We start from the raw sequence: 25312 nt of genomic DNA, 5'->3' as shown, positions 1-25312 counted from the left end.
GGGCTCCTTTACAGGCACTGGCTACTATGGCTGATTTAGTCAAAGAGCAGATTAGGAAAGTAGGTTTAAGAGCTTGGGCGAAAATTACATCAGGAAGTGAAAGAAAAACCTTTTTTTTTTTTTTTTTTTTTTTTTTTTTTGGAGCTGTTAAGCAGGGGCCCAAAAAGCCATATGCTGACTTTATAGCTCAATTGCAGGAAGCTGTAAGAAAGGCCATATTAGAAACAGAGGCTCAAGATACTGTATTACGTGTACTGGCGTTCAACAATGTTAATTCTGGCTGGGCGCGGTGGCTCAAGCCTGTAATCCCAGCACTTTGGGAGGCCGAGGCGGGTGGATCACGAGGTCAAGAGATCAAGACCTTCCTGGTCAACATGGTGAAACCCCGTCTCCACTAAAAATACAAAAAATTAGCAGGGCATGGTGGCGCGTGCCTGTAATCCCAGCCACTCGGGAGGCTGAGGCAGGAGAATTGCCTGAACCCAGGAGGCGGAGGTTGCGGTGAGCCGAGATCGCACCATTGCACTCCAGCCTGGGTAACAAGAGCGAAACTCCGTCTCAAAGCAAAACAAAACAAAACAAAATCAATGTTAATTCTGAAAGTCAGGCTGCTTTACGGCCACTTAAAGGAAAAGCTCACTTGCTGGATTAAATTAAGGTGTATGATGGAATAGGAAATTTACACAAAGCTACCTTATTGACACAAGCAAAGGCAGTTTTAAAAATAAAGGAGGTCCTGGAGCTTGTTTTAATTGTAGAAGGAGATAATGAATATAGAACTCCACAAATGCAACTAAATTTAGCATGATTAACTTTGAAATTTTGAATTTGCCAAGAGGAGGAAAATTAGCAGCTGAACAACACCTGAATAAATCAAGGAAAAAGTTTTAAGGCAATTAATCTGGTGGCAAGATCCACTCAGAGAATTGGAAAAAAGGCAATATAATATGGGGTAGAGGATTTGTATATTTCTTCAGGTTCTGGTAAACAATCAGTGAGTACCATCCAGACACTTAAAGCTTTCACAGATGGCTGAGGAGAACGGGAAGAAATAAGAACAGCCTGTTAAGAGTAACTCAATAGTAGCCATGATGGTGGTTAATATTCCTGGAGTTGGGGAAGAAGTAAAAGGAAGTTTCACATACTGGGCATATATTCCTTTCCCTCCTTTATTGTGGCCCATGATTAGATTAGATCAGATCCCCCAGTAGATGTAAATGGAGGATTGGTAGGACCATGACCAAAAATAGAGCCGAATAAAGAGAAAAATACCTATGGCCCTGAAACCAATAAGTCTGGGAAGGAAAATATAAAAGAGGATTCAGCCCTAATTCTTATTTGCTGGAATTTATAAGAAATAAAGCTCTTTAGATTCAGAGCTGTGTAACTCTCCCACCACCAAAAGATAAACCCCCCTTATCTTTTGGTGGTGGGAGAGTTACAAATTGACTTTATTCACTCTAAAAGTGTAATGAGATTGAACATAATTGGGAAAGAATAAAATGTCACCTGGAAGGACATGCTGAAGACCTATCACTGGATATGACAAAATCAAAACGAGTTTTTCAAGCTTCTCAAGCACATCTAACTTTAATTTCAGAATCTGAGGTGCTTGAGGGAGCTGCTGATGAATTGGCAGCCTTAAATCCAGCGACTGGGGTGAAAACACTTGGAGGATCTATGATTGCTGTTGTGATTATGTTATTGATTTGTTTTGGTTCTTTGTGTCGTCTGCAGGTGCGGATCCCAAATCCTCCGAGAAATAGTTCACCAAGATAAAGCTGTGCTTCCTCACCTAGCACTTCTCAACATTTTCCCCTTTGTTTTGACAAAGCTAAGTGTACGATTGCTGAGAAATGCTGAGTGTATGATAGCATATATTGTTTGCTAGAAAGAATGATGGCAGGGAAAACCTAGCTAACCCCCTCCAAGTGGAAAACTATTTGGGGCATTCTGAAGTGGCAGGACAATATATAAATATCATACACCAGTTAAAACAATTCTTTAAGTGCAGGACGTGTGACCCTGCCCCCTCCACCCCCATGGAGAATACTTTTTAGTTTGTCTACGATCAGTGGTAAGTGGGCACCAGCTGCCTACCTGGTTTATTTTTGTGTTATGAAAAAATACCAAACATCTGTTAATAATCACCTGTTCAAAGAATAACTACGTGGGCCAGAGTCTACTCCAGGCCCTCAGCCCAAAATGCTATCAGTCCCCAGAGGCTCTCAGCTCAGAAGGCTGTTGGCCCCCTGGATAGTCCCACTTTGTTGTTCTATCTGAGTGTTTACTTCTCAGTTCCTTCCGTGCCACCTGGGTGGGGGTCTCTAGTCTCAGTATTTGATCATGTTGGCCAGGCTGGTCTTGAATTCCTGACCTCAAGTGATCCACCTGCCTCAGCCTTCCACAGTGCTGGAATTATAGGCATGAGTCACTGTACCTGGCCAGATCACGTTGTTTTTTATTATTTTTTTCATTTACAAAGGAGATATTCTATTAAGAGTTTCCTACTACAGGGAGAATCTATAAAAATCAAAAGAAAAAGGATACAAAATGCCTGTAGGTTCTCAAAAGAAGAGAAAAGCAAAGATATCACTTGCCCACCTTGTGGTTTCAAAGAAGCAGAAATAAGACTTCAGGTTCAAGGTGTCAGACTACCTCCTGGGTTTATCTGTCTCCCCAAGTTCAGGACATTTTACCCAACTAAATGAGAATAAAATGATGTTGTTTGTTTTAGACAGGGTCTTGTTCTGTCACTCTGGCTGTAGTGCAGTGGTGCTATCATAGCTCACTGCAGCCTCAATCTCCCTGGCTCAAGTGATCTTCCAGCCTCAGCCTCCTGAGTAGCTGGGACTGCAGACACCTGCCACCACACCCAGCTAATTTTTTTGTATTTTTATTTTTTTTGTAGAGAGGGGATTTCATCATGCTTCTCAGGCTGGTCTTGAACTCTTGAACTCAAGCAATCCACCTGTCTCAGCCTCTCAAAATTCTGGGATTACAGGTGAGCTACTGTGTCTGGGAATAATTAAATGATCTTTAAAAGCGTAAATTCAAAATCTATAGGATGGAAGGGCCACGCTCCTGTCTTAGGATCACTGTACTAGCTACCCCTCTGCCTAGAATAGTCTTCCTCAGCCACTCACACAGCAAAACCCCTTGCTTCCTCTGTTTCTACATGGGTCTTGCTTTGCAGCGAAGGCACCCAAATGACTCTGCACTCCTAATCTCCCTTGTCCTACCCTTTCTGTTTTTCTCCATGGGATTTGTCACTTACACCGTTTAATTTTTTTTTTTTTTTTTGAGACGGAGTCTCACACTGTTGCCCAGGCTGAAGTGCAATGGCACAATTTCAGCTCACTGCAACCTCTGCCTCCCAGGTTCATGTGATTCTCCTGCCTCAGCCTCTTGAGTAGCTGGGATTATGGGCACACACCATCACCCCTGGCTATTTTTTTGTATTTTTAGTAGAAATGGGGTTTCACTATGTTGGCCTGACTGGTCTCGAACTTCTGACCTCGTGATCTGCCCGCTTCGGCTTCCCAAAGGGCTGGGATTATAGTTGTGAGCCAGCATGCCCAGCCTATTTTTTTTTTTAAGAGTTGGGTTCTTGCTCTGTCACTCAGGCTGGAGTATAGTAGTCTGAACAGGGCTTACTGCAGTCTCAAACTTTCGGACTCAAGCAATACTCTTGAGTAACTTGGACTACAAGCACAAACCGTCACAACTGGCTAATTTTTTTTTAAGAGATGGGGTCTTGCTATCTTGCCCAGGCTGGTCTTGAACTCTTGGCCTCAAGCCCTCAAAGCTACTGGAATTACAGGCATGAGCCACTGAACCCAGAAATTTCTTTCTTTCTTATGTTTTTGTTCTCTACTGTCTACTTTTCCCCAATAGAATGCTGTTTTGTTCCCCAGTGCATCTCAGATGCCTAGAGCAGTAAGCAGTATCTGGTACGTAGTAGGAACATGATAAATAATTGTGGAATGAGTAAATGAAATGCTGAACGAAATTTCAACATATTTGCAGAAGATAAAGGAGTAAGAAGAATAGTCACTTATGAAATAGGTGGAAGAGGCTGAAGGACAGCACCCAGGAGGGTAAATCTTTGGATTGAATCAAGGCTCAGAAAATAACATTTCTTAAGAAGGACATGAGAATTGAAAGGGAACCAGTTACTAGCGTCCTCCCTAACTGATTCACACATAATGCAATGGTCCTGAATCTCTTGCAATTATGTCTTTTTTTTTTTTTTTTTTTGCCTTTTGGGGAGAGCATTGGCCATGATCACAGCTCACTGCATTCTTGAACTCCTGGGTTCAAGAGATTCTCCCACCTCAACTTCCTGAGAGACTATAGATGTGCGCCACCATGTCTGGCTAACTTTTTTATTTTTAGTTTTTTGTAGAGACAGAGTCTCAGTTTATTGTCCAGGCTGGTCTTGAACTCCTGGATTCAAGTGATCCCTCCACCTCAGCTTCCCAAAGTGCTGGGATTACAAGCATGAGCCACCGCACTTGGTTCCAATTATGTCCTTGACCAGTATTGCCTAAAGATTACACTTCACGCTTTGGGAGATTCAAGGATAATGGATAGAGTATCTGTCTAGGATAGGTTGAAGCAGGATATTTTAAGACATTGCAAAAAAAAAAAGTTTCCTAGTAATCTAGGAAAAACATTGTTAAATCTATTCACGGTATACTGCTTGGTTTGTAATGGACAACATTTATATAGTCTTAATGTAAACACTTCATTGATTATCTAATGCCAGTTATATAACAATATAGGGGAGAGGGGCTGAGGAGTGGTATACAGAGTTAAATCCTCATCTGCCATAGCCAGAAAACAAGTCAGAATTTGATTTTTTTTTTTTTGAGACGGAGTTTCACTCTTGTTACCCAGGCTGGAGTGCAATGGCGTGATCTCGGCTCACCGGAACCTCTCCCTCCTGGGTTCAAGCAATTCTCCTGCCTCAGCCACCCGAGTGGCTGGGACTACAGGCGTGCACCACCATGCCAAGCTAATTTTTGTATTTTTAGTGGAGACGGGGTTTCACCATGTTGATCAGGATGGTCTAGATCCCTTGACCTTGTGATCCACCCCCTTGGCCTCCCAAAGTGCTGGGATTATAGCCGTGAACCACCACACCTGGCCTAGAATTTGATTTTTTTAAAAATCAAAAGCAATATTAATATACCATTTAGTATATGGAGGTAATAACTAGAAGGAACAGCTAAGTTAAAAATGTTTGCCCCTGACTAGAACTACTGAAGGTGTGTGGGACAGTAGGCCATGGGATTATTGTTTTATAATGCAACGTTTAGGAAATTTAAAGTCTCTAAAGTTTATCTAGTCGATAGCCTTCTGAACAGGTGAAAAATTCTGATAAGAGAAATAGTAGAGCCATGGCCTGACTCTGGTGGAGGTGCTGATAGAGGAGATACCAGCAAACATTATTCAGAGACGTTTGGTCACATATGCTCCAGAGCTGAACTGCCAGTTGATTGGAGAATCTGCAAATAACTGACATTGCTTTGATGACCATAGTCAGCCTGCTCAAGGGCAGCTGCTCAAACTGATGTATCTTCTAGCTGTCAGCTTCTTTTAGCTTACTTTATCCCCCAAAATAAAACATCAGTCTACCAAAAAATACATCTATGTATATGTATATGTACATGTGTATGTTTGTATATGTGTATGTGTATATGTATGACTCACCCCAGCAGTCAAATATTCTTCTTTCACCCATCTCTTTCCATCATTACATCTCCTACTTATCCTTTCATTGGTTCTTTGAATGGGGTCCTGTGTGGGATCCTTCACTGAAGCTTCCTTGATTCAGGCAGCACATCCCAGTGCTCCACAGTCTGCCCCCCTTACCCCTGTTTTGTTTTAGCAGTCCACACCCAGGGGTCTTCTCACCCTCCCAAGGGCACTCTGGAAAGAACTTAAAATGATTCAAGACTGGCTGTTTCTCCCAGGTGGGTTATATCTGATGCATAAGAAACCCTCACACATCCTTTCCCATAGTCTGGGATGGCAGCTTGATCCCAATGCAGCCACAGGCCACTTCAATCTTCTTAGGCATGAGGCAGGTCCCTGTGTTCTGTGTCCTCTGATTCTAAGGAAGACACCTCACTAGGTTTGAGGTGATGAAGTAAACAACCCACTTGAGGAGGGCACACAGCACCTCATCAGTTGTTACCAAAGAGATCTCTTCACAAATCCTGGCCCGCTACATACTCTTCCTCATACCTATGTCTTAGATCTGGGCAAAGGATCCAAGATTGTAACTGATTCTCAGCTATTTCCTTTGTAAATTCTGTATATCCACTGCCTAACTGGATTGCAGCATTCATTGTGTCTTGGTGCTTCGGCACAAATTTCAATTTCAACAGGTTACACACATACCACTTTTGTGATAATATTTCCAATTTTGGAAAACTACAACACACAAGGGAGAATTTAATAAATCCTAGTAATAGAACTAGACTTAAGTAGGTGTACGATCCCCTGACATCTTCCCTGCCCCAGTGGGGGTGGGACCACGGCTGAAGTCTTGTCCTCTTTGTACTCAAGCTCTTGGAGGACTAGAAATCTTCAGAGTCTAGTTCCTAAGGCTCTGAACCTATAGCCTGATTCCTCTTTTCCAAAAAGAGATGGACGAATGTTAGTGCGGTTTCAACAACATGCTCATCCCACTGTGCAAAGCTGCAACTTTCTTACCCTCTGATTTCTACATAATGCTGTGTCTACGAACTTCCTATCTTCTGGCAAGTACTACCTAAAAGTCCAACCCCACCTTTGGGGAGCTCAGGAATTAGAGCTTCCAGAACCACAATTTTAAAAATCAATACAATGAAAATAACCCTGATCAACGTTAAAGGGTTGATACAAGGATCCAGTGAGAATGCACATGAAATAAAGAATGAGTGAGAGAGAAAAAGTTTATTTTGCACCTGCTATGTGCTAGGCAGTTTAGATACATTTGTTCCTGATTTTTAATATCCTTATAATATAGGAGTCCTCTACTTGTAGCCTCTGCTTTCCCAACCAGATTTAGCCATAATCGCCAAGGTCCTCTGACTGTGGTAGGCAGCCCATTAGAAGCTCCCTGGCCACCATGAATGGGGGCTAGAATTGGTGTTGCAGCTCTGTCTGACACCCATTATGCCTGCAGTGACTGAGTCTTTGGGTACTTACATCCCTTGAATCCTCTGCTGTGTTTTGTCAGATCACATGGCTGGTTGGTGTTACTGGTTTGTAACTTTTTTTACATTTGCTTCTCAGATGATCTTGAATTTCTGCCCCGAAACCATGTTCTCTTTTCTGGAGCCCTGACCTGCTTAGCCCTGGCTAATTTTCTCACACTCATATTCTTTTCCCACTGGAACCTGTTTCAAACTAGACCAACAAAGCAACAATATTCTTATTTACCAAGAAACATGTCACCATGTCATATTGTACCCCCCCCCAGGCCCTTTGGATTTCATCCCTTAATGTGAATTAAGCGGGATATTTTCTTTTGAGCTCTGGTCACACCCTGTTTTGCCAGAGTCCCTATCCCCAAACCCTCCCTGACAGTCTCACAGTGAGACTGGTTCTGCTAGACTCGATACAGGTACATTCCCATACTCTTCTCTTCCCCATTGGCCTAGGCTGCTGAAGTCTCATGATTCTTTGTGCCCAAGCCCCTAAGGGTCTTAGAACCCTCAAGGTCCACACGCACTCCTTCTAGATCTTAGTCTCTAGATTGTCCAAGAACAGTTAGGATAATATTAAAATGAAATAGGTTACTTTGAAATCCACGAGACTTAGCCATCTTCTTAACAGCATCCACGTCTAAAGCGTTGAGCCGAATATTCACTGTAAGGTGGTGATAGGGAATGAAGTCCCTGTTTCGGCAGTGGTCACATCTGTGGGCATTTTCTTCCAAAATGCGGGCACATTTCAAATGCATGGCTTTTCTCTGGTCCTTGAGCCACAGCTCATAGGCTGTTTTCTGCATGATAGGGCTACAGAATCGGATGATGTGGCACTTGATCACTTCGCTCTGCAGTTCACGAAGCTCTTCCTCTTTCTTGTGATCTAGAGAGAGCAGTGGCAACAGATCAGTGGGCAACAGACCAGCCCCTTCTACCTAATATAAGTCAATTCTTTGATCTAGGTGGGTCTTAAGAGGAAATTAGGTCACTCCAGGTGCTACTCACCCATCCCTTCACTGGGCCTCAGAGACAAGGAGCGATAATGCACCTCAAATGAGGCCTCGTTCTGTTTCAGAGCCATTTGAAGCTCCTTGCCAGTCCGGAAACAATAAAAAATGTTAGAATCTACTAGGATTGCCAGGGCCTTGATCATCATCTTCATATTCCAACAGGGGAGAATCTCAAACAACAGCTCAGTAGTGAAGGTCATGCCAATGATGGCAGCACATCTCACCAGCATTTGGTGGGAAACGCTCATGCTATCCAGCTGGACCAGAGAGATTTCTGCAGGTAGAAGGCCACACAGTAGAGAACTAGTTATTTGTCTTTATCAAATACAAGAGGAGGTGGACAACCATCCTGCTCTATAGTTCTTATTGAAAGAAACTCAGACAAGCTAAGTCAAAAGAAGTATTTGTTTAGCACCTAATTTGTGGCTAGCACTTACACTGGGAGTACTGAAGATGCAGGCGTATGGCCTGGAAAGACACATGGCACAATGACCTGACAAAATTAGATCGATGACATGGTGTTCTGATTTTGTGCTAAAGTGTGACAAGCGTGTTTGAGGAGAGGAGAGGACATTGTAACCACTGTTTTCAGAAGGAGCAGGGTCTGCCATTCCTCTGCCTTCCTCCGCTGATGCTTCTATCATCTTCTCTGGCTCCTCTTTCTCCTAGAGACTCCTAGCTTCTATCTTCCCTAAGAATTTATGTATTCTCATGACATGCATTATCATCTCTGAGTCATAACCAAGTGTCAGAGTTCACAGCTCCTATCCCAACTTTTCATCTAAGCTTGAGTATCATAGCTCATGTGGCTTCCTGGACATTTTGACCAGGGTATCCTTCTGTTAGGGACAAAATTGGAACTTTTCAACTCTCCAAAGAACAAAGTAGAAGCCTAAGCTAGTCCACCTTGTTCCTTCCTTCCTTCCTTTCTTTTTTCTGTTTTTCTGTTGTTTTTTTTTTTTTGACGAAGTTTCACTCTTGTTGCCCAGGCTGGAGTGCGATGGTGCCATCTCTGCCCACTGCAACCTCTGCCTCCCAGATTCAAGTGATTCTCTTGCCTCAGCCTCCCGAGTTGCTGGGATTACAGACACTCACCACCATGCCCATCTAATTTTTTGTATTTTTTGGAGAGATGGGGTTTTACCATGTTGGCCAGGCTGGTCTCGAACTCCTGACCTCAGGTGATCCACCTGCCTCGGCCTCCCAAACTGCTGGGATTACAGGTGCGAACCACCACCTTCTTATATTAGTAGACACAGTGAACAAAACATAAATGCCATTCTTTTAAAGATTGAGGACCTTGAGATGTCCCTAGGCCATCTTTCTAAACATTTAAAGTCGCTTATGGATGGTAGGAATTAGAGTTGAGTTCATACTAAAACATTCCTTGAAAGTCATTTTTCTTTAAAAGAATAATACATCTTTCATATAAAACTCTTGCCATTTCTTTCTCATAAAAGTGGATGGCAGGAACTATCTCAGTATTATATTTTCTCCCTCGTTATTTGGTTTCTGTTGAATTGAAAATGTACAATACTTCATTCTTTTATGCAGATCCCAGAATCTGGGGGAAAGATGGCTCTTAATTAGAAGAAAAGCCAAGCCTACCCTGAAGCCTTCTCGCTGCTTCAGGCAGTGCAGAGCAAACAGACAAACAGCCTGTGTTGCTGTTTTCCTTTTTCCTTTTAAAAACAGTCATCTAGAGAAAGCCAAAATGGATTTTAGAAACTAGAAAATAAATACACCAGGTCAGATTTTCTTACCTTTTAATGGCGCTGGGGGTGACATGTTTTGCAATCTGACCCCACTTGTGGGGTGACAGACTTTTTCACCTTTCCTATCACTATGGGAAGTAGACATTTTTAACTTCTCTGTTGGCTTAATGAAATTCTCTACAGGGGTACAAAAGGGAAGAAAAGTTGAGTCATTATCCTGTCTTACAAGGTCTGATTTTCTAATGAACTTTGAGACAGATCTCATGTGAGGAAGCATGGGCAGAGATGTATATTGGCTCATCAAATATTCTAGAAACCTTGGGTGTTTACATTTTTGTTTATTTTTTTGAGATGGAGTCTCTGTTGCCGAGGCTGGAGTGCAGTGGTGCAATCTTGGTTCACTGCAGTCTCCACCTCCCAATTCCAAGTGATTCTTCTGCCTTAGCCTCCCGAGTAGCTGGGATTATAGGTGCCCACCACTATGCCTGGCTAATTTTTGTAGATACAGGTTTCACCATGTTGGCCAGGCTGGTCTTGAACTCCTGACCTCAAGTGATCTGCCTGCTTCGGCCTCCTAAAGTTCTGGGATTACAGGCGTGAGCCACACCGCACTGGACCCCTGGAAACCCTGTTTTAAGTAAAACTGATTTATGAAAATTTAGATATGCTCAAAAATGTTTTGTCTCCCTCTGCTCACCCTGCCCAACTGAAAGAATATTGATGTCTTCCATAGGATATAAGGTTTTACAAACATTTGATTCACAGATTACCAGAATGTATTCCAGTATACAGTAACATATATTTGTATGTATAGATTTACATACCCACACTCAGATACGAACACATTCTGTGGGGCACTGTACTCTAATTAAGACATGGCTGCTATCGGAAAGATATTTGAAATGGTGAAGTTGGAATAGTAAATGTGCCTAGTAATTTGGTTTCTGAGTACTCCAAAATGCATGATTTTTCTCTTCCTTCAGCCATTCATGTAGTCCTTGGTAGCTGCAAGACTGTACTAGGTGAGGTGGAAATAGGAAGGTGAGTAAAACCAAGTTCCTTATTTCCTGGAGCTCTAAGTCATGTACACAAAGAGCTAGACTGCCAGGCAGTAAATGAGTGCTATGTGACTGGGCACAAACAGTAAGCATCAGAGGCTTCAACTCAAGACAGGACATACTTATTAAGGACTTTCTATGCATCATACCTAGTGAAGGCTGTAAACATGAATAACACGTGCCTCCAGCCCTCAAGAGGCTTAAAAATCTATGGAGACAGATGTATAAGTAACGTATTATAAAACCAGGATGAGTGACTTAAGAGCTGAAGAGCAAAAAGTAACATGTTGAGGGAACAGAAAATAACAATTAAATCAGACGTGGTGGATTCAGAAAGGCTTGACAGAGGAGGAAGTTGTTTTTTTTTTTTGAGATGGAGTTTCACTCTTGTTACCCAGGCTGGAGTGCAATGGCGCGATCTCGGCTCGCCACAACCTCCGCCTCCTGAATTCAGGCAATTCTCCTCCCTCAGCCTCCTGAGTAGCTGGGACTACAGGCGCGCCACCATGCCCAGCTAATTTTTTGTATATTTTTTTTAGTAGAGACGGGGTTTCACCATGTTGACCAGGATGGTCTTGTTCTGTTGACATCATGATCCACCCGCCTCAGCCTCCCAAAGTGCTGGGATTACAGGTGTGAGCCACTGCGCTCGGCCCCAGAGGAGGAAGTATTTTGATTGATCTTTGAAGGATGAAGAGATATTCTAAGAGGAAAGTGGAGGAGAGGCCAACGCAAAGGCACGGGAGCCTCAGAGTACTTAGCAAGTTAGGGGAATGGAGTGGCCCAACATGGCTAAGTGCTACTGTGGGACATGTGTTCGGAGAGTTAGTTTGGGACAGAGCATGGAGGGCATTAAACCCCATACTGTGAAGACTGGACTTTATAGACAACAGGGAAAGATCACAGATTGCCGAAGAGGAGATAGTAGTAATCCAACCAGCCATATTTAGGAAGTAGCACTGGAAGCAGCATATGGGAAAGGCCAGAGACTAGGACAGGGAAGACTATGTAAGGAGCTATGACAATGGAATGTCAAGAAGTGAGGATGGATAGAACCAGGTAAGCGGTGCAGCAAGGAGAAGGCAAGTACTAAAGATATAGAGGAAATGAGGCCTAAACAAGACAGTGATAGAAGTGACAGAGACATGGAGTACAGGGGGAGGGGTGGTTGAGGAGGGAGGGTAACACATCAAGTTTTAGATGTATTAAGTGCAACGGAATCTGTGGAATAGTTCAATGGGCAATTGGAAATATGAGTGTGGAATTAAGGGTGAGGTTAGGGTTGGAGAATACACACACACACACACACACACACACACACACACACACACACAGGCTGAGAAATAGATGAGTAAATGAAAACAACTGGGGAAAGAGTTGTTTCCAATTCTAGAAAGCTAGCAAAAGGAGACGGTTAAGGATAGAACTTGAAGAATGTCCTCCCAGGAGGAGTAGACCCAGGAAGAGAGCCAAGGAGCATCTGAGGACTGGTCAGAGAGGTGAGAGAGGAGAATGGGAGGAATATGGGGTCTGGGAAGCCAAGGTAGGGTAGCATACCAAAAAAGGGGTCGTGTGTGTGTGTGTGTTGGGAATAGGAGGGTTGGGCTCAAAGGTATGATGTGGTCCATGCTCTCTTATGTTTCTTTCCCCTTCCAGGACCTAGCAGTGACACAATTATTCTTTCCATCACTCAACCAGTGTTGACTGAGTGCCTCTAGGTACTAGGACTCTTCCTAGGACTGGGGATTCAGAAGAGCACAAGACTCCCTGCCTTAGAGAGCTCACATTCTAATGGGAGACAAACATTAAACAGTAGATAAATAATAGGATACTCTCATAATGTAATTCAAAGGGTGATAGACAACAGTGTACTCTTCACTCAGATTCGCCTGTTGTTGCTATAGCCTTGATTCTCTACTTTCTATCTTGTATTCTTACCGTATCCTCTGCCCCAACCTTCTCCCTGCACTAAAATTATTTTCCTAAAAATTCCAAATGGTCTCCTTCATGCCATCACTTCAAATTTCATTCCTGTGTACATATTTGTAGCATGGGATCTTTGTTGATAAACTTACTTTGTAGTAGAAATTTTACCTCTAGCAAGAAAGGAAAGGTTTTTTTTGAAGATAATAATGAAGCTGGCCTTCAGTTCTGGGCCTTAAGATTTGTCAATGTTCTGTCATTTCCACTATAGTTACATATTTTGTTTTTGAGATTGACTTTCACTCTGTTGTCCAGGCTGGAGTGCAGTGGCATGATCTTGGCTCACTTCAACCTCCGCCTCTTGGGCTCAAGTGATTCTCCTGCCTCAGCCTCTGAAGTAGCTGGGATTACAGGTGCCCACCACCATACCTGGCTAATTTTTGTATTTTTAATACAGACAGGTTTCACCATGTTGGTTAGGCTGGTCTTGAACTTCTGATCTCAAGTAATCCACCCGCCTCGGCCTCCCAAAGTGCTGAGATTCAGGCATGTGCTGCCATGCCTGACCATACTTATACATTCTTTAGCCCAGTCCAGGGAGTCCCAAGCAATGTTAAGTTCTCTTACAATCTGGTTTATCAGATCTAATAATTCTTGGTTCCCCAGAACCCTCTGACTCTACAGGAAGCAGCCTATGGAATAGCTCGTTCTTCCTACCTTCTCTGAATGAAGACTTAAGTCATTCAGAACAGAGCAAAAAAGAACCATCGACATGGGACTTACGGAACAGGCTATTCCAGGTCATATTTGTCTTTTCCTCAGACTCCATTTGTTGGAAAACGAGTACATTGTGATGTTCTAGGCTTTCAAGCAATTCTTCACAGTAAAATGGAATCCCACTGCTTTTCTCCACCAGGTACCTGCAGTGAAAACAAGGCAATCTGTTTACATTGAAGATACATCTTTTAGGAAGGAAAAACATTTGTCTTCTCAATCACTTGAAAATAATTTCTTCTCATTCTTCGTTTGTTTCCGTTTGTTTTCAATTTTGAGGCATTTGCTTTTTTTTACTTTTTATTTCACTTATGTGTGTATGGAATAAGTGTACACACACTTTATAGTTTTTGAAAGAGACATTGGAAGGATAAGCCAAAAATCCAAATGGTTACTTATAGGATAAGGGAGGGAAACAAGACGGAGGATGTACCTTTTTGGCTTTGGAAAGATATATGTATTTTATATAATTTAAACAGAGAGAGACCTGGCACGGTGGCTCATGCCTGTAATCCTAGCACTTTGGGAGGCTGAGGTGGGCAGATCATGAAGTCAGGAGATAGAGACCATCCTGGCTAACACAGTGAAACCCCATCTCTACTAAAAATACAAAAAATTAGCTGGGTGTGGTGGCAGGTGCCTGTAGACCAAGCTACTTGGGAGGCCAAGGCAGGAGAATCACTTGAACCTGGGAGGAGGAGGTTGCAGTGAGCCAAGATCCCACCACTGCACTCCAGCCTGAGTGACAGAGCAAGACTCCGTCTCAAAAAAAAAAAGAAAGGGCCAAAACTGTGCCTGGAGTTATCTTAAATGAGCCTTTGTCCAAGACATCTTTCTTCCAGGAGCAACAACTCATTGCAGATACTAAGATGGGCTGTAAACAGCCGGCGAAAGAAGAAACACTGTCGATGTTGTTAAGGTGACCGCTGTCAAGACCCGAGTAGAGGAATCACTGAAAAGCTCAGAGAGCACTCACCAGTGAATCAGCTTTCCACGTCTGCCATAGACAGAGAACACCAATACCACACCACACCATTGTCAGCCAGATAAGACCTTGCTTCGTGGCAGGTCGTGGTCTTTAAGGCTTACCAGTTTGCCTTTCCTGTCACTTGCCCACGACAATGCTCTTAGTCACGGTATGTTAAAGTGAGTATACCCATACCCCCCATGATGAAAGTGAAATAAACCCACTAAGCAAAGTTTGAGAAGGCGTAACAGGGAGACAACATGGAAAAGGTAAGCCACATCTATCCTACCAAGCATTACGAATGGCCCCTTCAAAAGGTGAACCAGGCCAAACATAGCGGCTCATGCCTATAATCTCAGCATCTTGGGAGGCTGAGATGAAAGGATTGCTTGAGTCCAGGAATTCAAGACCAGCCTGGGCAACGCTGCGAGACCCCATTTCTACAGAAATCAAAAAGTTACCAGGGGTTTACACCTGTAGTCCTGACTACTTGGAAAGATGAGGGAGGAGGATGGCATGAGCCCAGGAGGTTGAAGCTACAGTGAGCCATGATGGCACCACCACACTCCAGCCTGGGTGACAGAGTGAGACCCTGTCTCAAAAGAAAAAAAAATTTTAAAAAAGGTGGGGCTGGCCAGGCACTGTGGCTCACACCTGTAATCCCAGCACTTTGGGAGGCTGAGGCATCAGATCACCTGAGGTCGGGAGTTCTAGACCAGCTTGACCAACATGGAGAAATCCCATCTCTACTAAAAATACAAAATTAGCTGGGTATGGTGGCACGTGCCTGTAATTCTGGCTGCTTGGGACGCTGAGGCAGGAGACACTTGAACCTGGGAGAAAGAGGATTGAACCATCACACTCCAGCCTCGGCAACAGAGTGAGACTTTGTTCTCAAAAATAAAAACAAAAACAAATGGAGGAGCCAGAAAAGATACTGAAATACGCACTTCAAGACACACACTAAGAAATCTGATGAAGGCTGGACCCAGGGAATGAATGCACATGTCAAGAGTTCAGAATAGAAAGAGGTTACTTACGAGCCCAGTTCTTTGGGGATCCTGCTTACATTGAGGTCCAGACAGACCTTGGTGTAGATGTCATCAGGCTGTATTGGACCAATGCTGATGTAGGTGGTGTTCCTGTTCTTCATTATGGCAGTGGCAGCTGCACAGGGAATGTCAACGAAGGGACACAGGGACATAATGATGAAGATAGGAACAGTCCGGATAAGCTTCTCCATAAATGCCCAGGAGGTCGGATCCACATATTGGGCCTCATCAATGATAAAAATAATCCTTTCCTCTTTCACAGTCTGGACAGGATAGAGAAATAGAAAGAGAAACTCTGTAGGGTGTCAGGTTTTTTTTACATGTGTATGGGTATGCATATGTATCCATTGAGTTTCGTGGTTTGCTTATGATGCAGTGAAAGCACTAGCTAAGTTCAATCTTTTCTTTCTGGTAACTTTGCTTTAATTTATATTCCATTAACTTAGAATTTGTGGCTATTTGGACAGAGCTGGCTGGAACGGACTCTGACTTGGTCAAAACTTTGTGTAAAAATAGTGCAGATTTGTAGGATAGATGGGATTTTAGGGGTACTCGCAAAAGCCAACTGAAAGTGCCCATTACATAAAAAGAGCTGATTTGTTAACTACGAGTCATTTTAATCTATTGAACAATGAAGTTCTCCTGGGAAAATCTACTTGACATTTATTCAACCAACATGTATTCAACACATGCTTACTGACCACCCCTGCTGGGCTAGGTGCTAAACGAAACTAGTCCTCACCCTGCGGGCCGCTGATGCTATTCTAGTTTGAACTGTGGTATGTGTTACTCTTAAAACACAGATCATGTGTCCCTTTCTCATATAGACTACCCTTCCCTAAGTAGTCTGAAGTATTTATCCACTCATTTAGCATTTATTGTGCATTTATTAGGGTTAGGTGCTGTTCTAAGTACTGAGAATACAGTCTCAAACAAAACATGGAGCCTACATTTTAGGTCAAGCACCTGCATAGCAGGCTCTGCCTTACCACTGTGTACGATGTCACAATGGAGAAAACCCTCTCCCCAGTTCTTACTGCTCCAGACTGCTAATGCCTGCTTTTTGTTTCCCTCTGAGAAGAGACTGGGTTAGCCCATTCTTTCTCTTTGTGCTTGATAGTCATTGTAAAGTGTTACAACCTGCCTTGTTCACATACACGTAAGTCTACTCCTACAGCCCCATTCTGTCACCAAATACTTAGCCCTTGACTAACCCCGAGAACAGTTTGATTAGTGAGGAGGTTGGCACTACATTGTTTTGATTTTCACTGGTCTCTTTAAAAAGATGGGGCAGATAGAAATGTAGGTTTTAATCTTAGGATAGCCTTGCTAATGAGTAATTCATATATTGAAGAGAATAAAGCAGGAACAAAAAAAGCATGAATTCAATCATTAAACATTGGCCTGGTTTCTCCCAATGTAAAATGAGGATTGGGTTCTCTCTGATGTGGAAAAAAAGCCAACGCTATGTTCCAGGCGCTCCGGGATGCTCTTTATATAATTAATTTAATCCTCACAGCATCCATATAAAGTGGTACTATTGAATGCACTTCCTGAGAAAATTTGGGCATAAAGAGGTTAAGTAATTTGGCCAGGGTCACACAGATAGTTAATGGTCCAAAGTCTTGTCAGCACCTAAAGCACAGCCTTAGTCGCGGTTTCCAAACAAAGTTCTGCTTCAGTACCAACCAATATATATATATATTTTGAGTCGGAGTTTCGCTCTTGTTACCCAGGCTGGAGTGCAATGGCGCCATCTCGGCTCACCGCAACCTCCGCCTCCTGGGTTCAGGCAATTCTGCCTCATCCTCCTGAGTAGCTGGGATTACAGGCACGAGCCACCGTGCCCAGCTAATTTTTTGTATTTTTAGTAGAGACGGGGTTTCACCATGTTGACCAGGATGGTCTCGATCTCTTGACCTCGTGATCCACCCACCTTGGCCTCCCAAAGTGCTGGGATTACAGGCGTGAGCCACCACGCCCGGCCCACAAATCCATATTTTTAAAGGAGCTTCCTGTAAATACTTGTGATGCAAACAGTCTAAAGCCTGATATTTAGAAGCTACTGACGTTCTCTTGCGCATGACCTGAAGCGGAGAAGAAGGCTATATTACAAATATAACACAATGCCACAAACTTACTTCGATCATTTATTATGTACCAGGAACATTGCTCATCAATAGTGATACAGAAATGTTAAGAGACTCTCTGTTCTTAAGAAGCTTAGAGGCCAGGCACGCACGGTGGCTCATGCCTGCAATCCCAGCTGAGGTGGGCAGATCATGAGGTCAGGAATTTGATACTAGCCTGGCTAACATGGTGAAATCCTGTCTCTACTAAAAATACAAAAATTAGCCAGGTGTGTTGGCATGCACCTGTAGTCCCAGCTACTTGGGAGGCTAAGGCTAGAGAATCACTTGAACCCAGGAGGCAGAGGTTGCAGTGAGCCGAGACTGTGCCATTGCACTCCAGCCTGGACAACAGGAGTGAAATTCCATCTCAAAAAAAAAAAAAAAGCTCACAATTTCCTGAGGGAGAGAAAAACAGATATACAAGCAATGAATGACAACATACCATAATAGTATCAAGTGTATAGTATGTCTGGACATGTGTTCAAAGCCTTATGGAAGCCTGGTGGAAAAGAATTAGTCATGCCTAGTGATCTGGGGAAGTTCTCACCAAAGAGGTGACCTTGAAGGATGAGGGGCATTTCTCTAGGTTAAAAGGAAATCTTTTGGCTTTTATCTTATTACCACTGGGACTTAATTGGAGAGTATAAAGTATGGGTTGGTGTGATTTGCATGTACTCTGATAATTATATGAAGGATGAATTGGAATGGAGAGGTAGGAAGCACAGAGATTATTTGGAAATATATGGAAATAGTCCAGGAAAAGATGATAAGAGCCTGAAATATGGCAATAGGAAGAGAGGACAAGGAGATTCCAGAGACTGTCTCAAGTAAAAATGGTAGGACTTGAGTAAATGTGGGAGTGTGGGTGAAAACGAAGGCAAGGATAACTTTAAGTGATGAAGGATGGCATAATTTGCTACTAATGAAATCAGGGATCAGGATCAGGATGAGGAAGAAAGGCCACTATCGTAAAACTATAAATTTGGCATTAGATGCTCAACTCAGCATGAGCCACTACATCCAAGGGGAATATATAGAAGATTCTTGGGGATACGGTTTTGGTGTTTATAAGAGGGGTGGAGACTGAAATATAAATTTGGTGATCAACATATAGTAGACAGTCATGAAATTACTGGGAGAGAGAGAGTTAACACTTGTTGAGTGTTTCTCATGAAAGAGGCACTATTCTAAGTGTTTCTACATATAATTTAGTCATTTAAACCTTACATGCCTGTGAGCTAGGTACTATTTTCTTTCATTTGATAGATGATAAAACAAACATAGAGAGGGTAAGTCACTGCTCAAGGTTGCTCAGGTAGCAAGTGACAGGCCTAGGGGTTCAAACCTCAGTAGTCTGACTACAGAGCATGCATATGTAACCACTTTGGTACGTTACATCTCAACAAAGGATGAAAGAAAGAGTGTTGAGAGAGGTCAAACTCCTAGGAGTAATGTTAAATATCTATTTTCAAGGCATCTAAATTCTAAACAGACCTTTAGCTTGAGGTTCAGGAGGATGGAGGACAATGAAGCACTTTAAGATAAAGCCTTCACATACTTCAAAAGCCTCCTGCCAATGTGGTCTGAACCCCTCAAACCACTTGGCTTTGTGGTGATTTGCCCAGTTTTGTTCCCCCAACTTCTTGACCCACAGATGCTCTTACCTGCTCCAAGATCTTCATAAACAATACTTCCAACTGCTTTTGCTTTTTCAAGGTGCTCATACTGGAAATCTCCTGAGAAACAGGGAACTGTACAAAGAATTATGAGAATATTGAGTATAGGAAAATAGCAAAGGAAACTATTGGCTGTGCAACTTTGTGCAAAACACTTAACTGTTCTGTGTCTTAAAATCCTCATGTGTTAGATAAGTGGTCCTAACTTTTTTGGCACCAGCCCCCAGTTTTGTGGAAGATAATTTTTCCATGAACACATGGTCCCATCTGGGGGTGATGGGATTCAGTGACAGTTCATCAGGCATTAGATTCTCATAAGAAGCACACAGTCTATATCTCTTGCATGTGTAGTTCACAATAGGGTTCATGCTCCTACGAGAATCTAATGCTGTTGCTGATGGACAAGAGGAGGAGCTTAGGTGGCAATGCAAGCAGTGAGGAGCGGCTATAAATAGAGATGAAACTTCACTTGCTCACCCACTGCTTACCTCCTGCTGTGTGGTCTGGTTTCTAACAGGCCATGATCTGGTACCAGGGGTTGGGGACCCCTGTGTTAGATAATTCAGGAAAAAACAGGGCACAGTCTGCACTGACATCACTTGTAGGAACAGAGTGATTTTGTGCCCCAGAGTAGCTAGTATAGGATAGCTATGATAGAAAGGTAAGAAAAAAATGAGTCAGCAAATGGCCATTTGGATTTTCTTGAGTGTGGTATTTCTAGATACCTCTAATATGTCAAGAATGTGGATGGAAATCCAAAGAGGATTCCATTTACTCACTGTCTGAATACTCTAGATATATAGACCAAAGAGATGCTAAGTCACAAAGCACCAGGGAGGAGTTGCTGTGCCTGCCCACGGCTATTTGTGCAGAAGTATAAAACTAGCTAGCTACCTGAACAAGGAAAACGTCATTAAAAAGACAGTAGAACTTTTCATCCAACAGTGTCATGACTTTATTTCGAAGGTTGGTCTGCCGTTCTTTATAATGTTTACAAGTTCCCAGGCCTAGGACACTGGCTACGAGCATCTGGATGGTGTGGAAAGGCTGATGGAAGCTCATCTTAGTCAATTCAATGGCAATAACACTGTTTGTGAGAAAATCAAGAATCAGAAGAGAGTTTTTAAATATATATTTTTGAAAATAATAAAGATTGAAGGAAAGCTCTGTCTTCTCATATTCAGCTGTAATGATGGAGATTTTCCAAGCTATCTGGCAATGGTTCTTTTTTTTTTTTGAGACGGAGTTTTGCCCTTGTTACCCAGGCTGGAGTGCAATGGTGCAATCTCAGCTCACCGCAACCTCCGCCTCCTGGGTTCAGGCAATTCTCCTGCCTCAGCCTCCTGAGTAGCAGGGATTACAGGCACTTGCCACCATGCCTAGCTAATTTTTTGTATCTTTAGTAGAGACGGGGTTTCACCATGTTGACCTGGATGGTCTCGATCTCTTGACCTCGTGATCCACCTGCCTCAGCTTCCCAAAGTGCTGGGGGCAATGGTTCTTTATTGGTGCTTCTGAAATACTCCCTCATTCTCCTGTTCCTAAGCCCTGATTAATTTAACCTAGCTAATTCTCCTTTCTAGTCCTTCTGCCACCCTATACTACCACAATAGCAAGCCACTACCCCCATCCAGGATCATGACCCTCTGACTGGGAGCTCCCATTGCCTAAAGACATGAGCCCAGGCCTCCTTTATGTGACACATAAGACTTTACAAAGCCTCATTCTGTCCTTTCTTGCCACTCTCTGCCTAGCAATCTACCCTTCACCAACAGCACACAGGTGAGAATTCCCTGCACGCTGAGAGCTGTTTCTCCTCTTCATGCCTTTGCTTACGCTGTCTCCTCAGCCTAGAGTGCCATCACTTCTTACTTCCCCTCAGCTGAAGTTCATCTGTAAGTCTCAGCTCAGGTGTAGCCTCCTGGAAACTGTCACTGATGCCCCAAGGTTGGCTACATACCCTTTCTTCTCTGAACTTCCACAATTCTCTACCGCGTGTCTCTATCGTTGCCCTTACTACATTCTACTTCTATTGTTATCTGATATGGTTTGGCTCTGTGTCCTCACCCAAATCTCATCTCAAATTGTAATCCCTGACTGTCAGGAGAGACCTGTTGGGAGGTTATTGGGGTGATTGGATCAGAAGGGCGGTTCCCCCATGCTGTTCTCATGATATTGAGGGAGTTCTCACGAGATCTGATGGTTTCAAAGTTCGGCACTTCCTCCTTTGCTCGCTCTCTCATGCCACCACGTAAGACACTCCTTGCTTCTCCTTTGCCTTCTGTCATGATTGCAATTTTCCTGAGGCCTCCCCAGCCATGTGGAACTGTGAGTCAGTTAAACCTCTTTTCTTTATAAATTACCCAGTCTCAGGTAGTTCTTTATAGCAGTGTGAAAATGGACTAACACATTATTCTCTCCTCTTCTGTGAGAGCTCCTTAAGAGCAGAGATCGACTTCATTCACATTCAGGGCTTTGGCGCTTGTTATGGGTTGACACATGTCCCCACAAAATTCATGTGTTACATTCTTAGCCTCTAGGACCTCAAAGTGTGACTTTCTTTGAAAACAGGGTAGTTGCAGATATAATTAGTTAGGATGAAACCATGCTGGAGTAGGTGGACCTCTAATCCAATATGACTGATGCCGTTAGAAAAAGGAGAAATTTGGACACAAACGACACCCAGGGAGAATGCCATGGGAAATGAAGGCAGAGATCAGGGTGATGCTTCTACAAGCCGTCTTTGGAACACCAAAGATTGCCAGCAACCACCAGAAGCCAGCAGACGGGCATGAAACAGATTCTTCCTCATGGTCCAGAGAAGAAGAAAAATGCCTTGATCTCACACTCCTACCTCTGAGAACTATGAGACAAATTTCTATTGTAAGCCACCCATTTGTAGTACTTTTTTACAGCAGCCCTGGCTAATGAATACAGCACTTAGTAGTTCCTGAACATAGTAGAAATTTAATAAATGATTGGATATATAAATAAACAAATACTTTCTGACTGTTGCGAAATATCCCCTCAGCTATGGTAAAGATGTTTTAAAACTGGCCTTTCTCAGGCCTGACTTTAATATGGGATAGAGATATAGAGATACAACTAAAAATAATGTAGATTAACAAGCATTTTCCCCTTGTACAGTTTAGGTTAGATGGGGAAAAGACTTGAGACATCATCCTTTTTGTCCTGGTCCTCACTACTGTTAATACTGTATTATCTACTTCCATGAGGAAGTAGAACAGATTGTCCCAAAGATAGCCCTCATAATATTCCTTATATGAAAATAAATAAGCATAAGTATATTAGCTCTATCTTCCAGGGAAAAATCCAAAGACCTGTCATTCTCTATCCCTAGTCTCAGGACTAAATAGTTCAAACTAGTGATTCCCTGTCAGCTAGCTAGCTAAACTTATGTATTTGTTCTGCAGACCAAACCTAGCCTTGATCTCAACATCCATGCCAGTGTTTATCTGTCTGACTATTGGGATTACTTAAGAACCTTTGAATAACCAAGCCCTACCTGGCATTAAATCAGGATATCCATGGGCCAACCCCATTTCTCTTTTTCTTAGTTCTGTATGTTTATTGTTAATTACCTATTTAGCATAAGGGTCATGGCACCCAATAATTGTAGATTATGGATAATTTACATAAGGCAAATTATAGGAAGGAGAGGAACATCCAAATAAATCAGGATTCTGAGTTCACACAGAATGATTAGTCCAAGACACTTACTTGTGGTTCTCACCGTGGGCCAGGTACCCAATTTCCGTAAGTATCTTGGTTTTTCCATATCCCATTAATGCCTCATACATTAAGACTTGGCTGCTGTTAGACGTCAAAAATTCATTCATAGTATCAATGAAGTATTTGATCTCTTTATCACGTCCTGTTATTTTTAGTGTTAAAAAAGAGCAAACTCATCAACATAAAATAGTCTAGGGATATTTAAAAAAACACATAGAAACACTTCTAAAAATATCCTTGGGCCGGGTACAGTGGCTCCCACCTGTAATCCCAGCACTTTGGGAGGCTGAGGTGGGTGGATCATCTGCGGTCATAAGTTTGAGACCAGCCTGACCATCATGGTGAAACCCCATCTCTACTAAAAACACACACAAAAAATGACGTGGTGGCGGTTGCCTGTAGTCCCAGCTACTTGGGAGGCTGAGGCTGGAAAATTACTTGAACCCAGGAGGCAGTGAGCCGGGATCACACCATTGCACTCCAGCCTGGGCAGCAAGAGCAAAAGTCCGTCTCAAAAAAAAAAAAATCCTTGAAATTTCCATGGCATTGTTCAGACTTTCTTGAAGCCCTATGAACTTTCAAAATGTTTTAAAGCTTTTTAGCTAACCATGTGGTTTTGCAGTGTTATGTGATTAGAGGCTGTGAGGGAAGGTATCCTTATAAAGCTCGTTATAACGTTTAATTATAGTGTAGAAAACTCAGATTTGCTTAGATTACACAACCAGGAAGTAACTCTAGCACTTGTTTTTTTAAATAACACTCTAGAAGTAATCTGTAGACTATTACATTAGGAACTAAATTTATCAAAGTTAGGTTTTCTACATTTAAAGAATTATGGATAAAATAATTTTACTTCTGATTCTGTAATAAAGAAAACTTGCCCTCTATAAATGAAAGTTAGGCTAATTCGGGGCTACAAAAAGCCTTGCCAGGAGTAAAATTGAATTTGCCTTCAAAAGTCATGTTAGATTATTCCGATCATAAAAGCATCTTAAATTCTTAATGAAAATAAATTGTAGATTTTTTCTGATTATAAAACTAACATGCTTACTGTAGAAAATATGGAAAACTTGGAAAAGAAAAAGAAAAAAAATCACTTTGGGTTACAACCCTTATTTTTCTTGTGTATTTTTAAATACTGTAACAGGACACCCAGGCTGAAATCTGAAACTCAGCTCACAGTCTTTGAAATCTGGGTAAACAGGAAGGAGCTGGAAGAACTGTAATTTCTAAGCCATGAGCAATTTTTGTCAAAAAAGTTGGAGACTCATTCAGAACCAACTATTCCTTCTTTGCTCTGATAATATCCAGGTATTATCTAATGTCCTTGTTGAAGGACCATTAATACAAGTGTAGAGGTTTAATAAAAAGAAGCTAAGTGCTTTGGGAGGCCGAGGCGGGTGGATCATGAGGTCAACAGATAGAGACCATCCTGGTCAACATGGTGAAACCCCGTCTCTACTAAAAATACAAAAAATTAGCTGGGCATGGTGGCGCGTGCTTGTAATCCCAGCTACTCAGGAGGCTGAGGCAGGAGAATTGCCTGAACCCAGGAGGCGGAGGTTGCGGTGAGCCGAGATCGCGCCATTGCACTCCAGCCTGAGTAACAAGAGCGAAACTCCGTCTCAAAAAAAAAAAAAAAAAAAAAGCAGCTAAGTGCTTTGCTTGGTAATATAAAGTTCTGAGTATGGCTTAGTGAGAACTACTTAGCAGATTGTATTGCTTCTTTTGAGTGAAATATTCCCTTTCTGAAAGTGCATTTGAACCTCAATTTTGTGAGATGTTTTTTCGTTGGCCGGAAGCTCACATAGGAACTCATAAGATGAGGCTTAAAAGGCTGCATAGTCCTACACCTACAGGTAGGACCTTATGAATTACCTTCAGCTGGATTCTAAAATGAGGTTGTCTCTTTAACTTGAAATGCATGCTCCTTGTTTCTATCTAAGCAAAGTGTCAATATCAGGGACTGTTGTATGCATTTTTTTACCCTAAAAAGCCACAATTAATTAATTAATTAGTTGATTTAGGAATGGCAAGTAGTGAAGTT

At 42.5% G+C, this 25312-nt stretch overlaps 1 protein-coding gene across 5 annotated transcripts in view; it reads right to left on the bottom strand.

Annotated features, from left to right (window-relative positions):
- Positions 1-25312, bottom strand: part of ADCY10 (adenylate cyclase 10) — a 98182-nt gene that overhangs the window by 32559 nt on the left and 40311 nt on the right. For all 5 annotated transcript variants that reach the window (XM_035279230.3, XM_078356337.1, XM_078356338.1 and 2 more), the window contains 8 exons: positions 23254-23407; positions 20407-20599; positions 19501-19587; positions 15693-15967; positions 13695-13831; positions 9979-10107; positions 8211-8489; positions 7798-8088 (listed from right to left, as the gene is read on the bottom strand). In XM_035279230.3, the coding sequence (XP_035135121.3) occupies positions 7798-8088; positions 8211-8489; positions 9979-10107; positions 13695-13831; positions 15693-15967; positions 19501-19587; positions 20407-20599; positions 23254-23407 (1545 nt within the window). The remainder of the gene's footprint in view (positions 1-7797; positions 8089-8210; positions 8490-9978; positions 10108-13694; positions 13832-15692; positions 15968-19500; positions 19588-20406; positions 20600-23253; positions 23408-25312) is intronic.

The sequence above is a fragment of the Callithrix jacchus genome, chromosome 18, assembly GCF_049354715.1.
Source record: "Callithrix jacchus isolate 240 chromosome 18, calJac240_pri, whole genome shotgun sequence".
Classification (NCBI taxonomy): domain Eukaryota; kingdom Metazoa; phylum Chordata; class Mammalia; order Primates; family Cebidae; genus Callithrix; species Callithrix jacchus.
The sequence above is the reverse complement of the archived record's forward strand: the minus strand, read 5'-3'. Positions and strand labels throughout refer to the sequence as shown.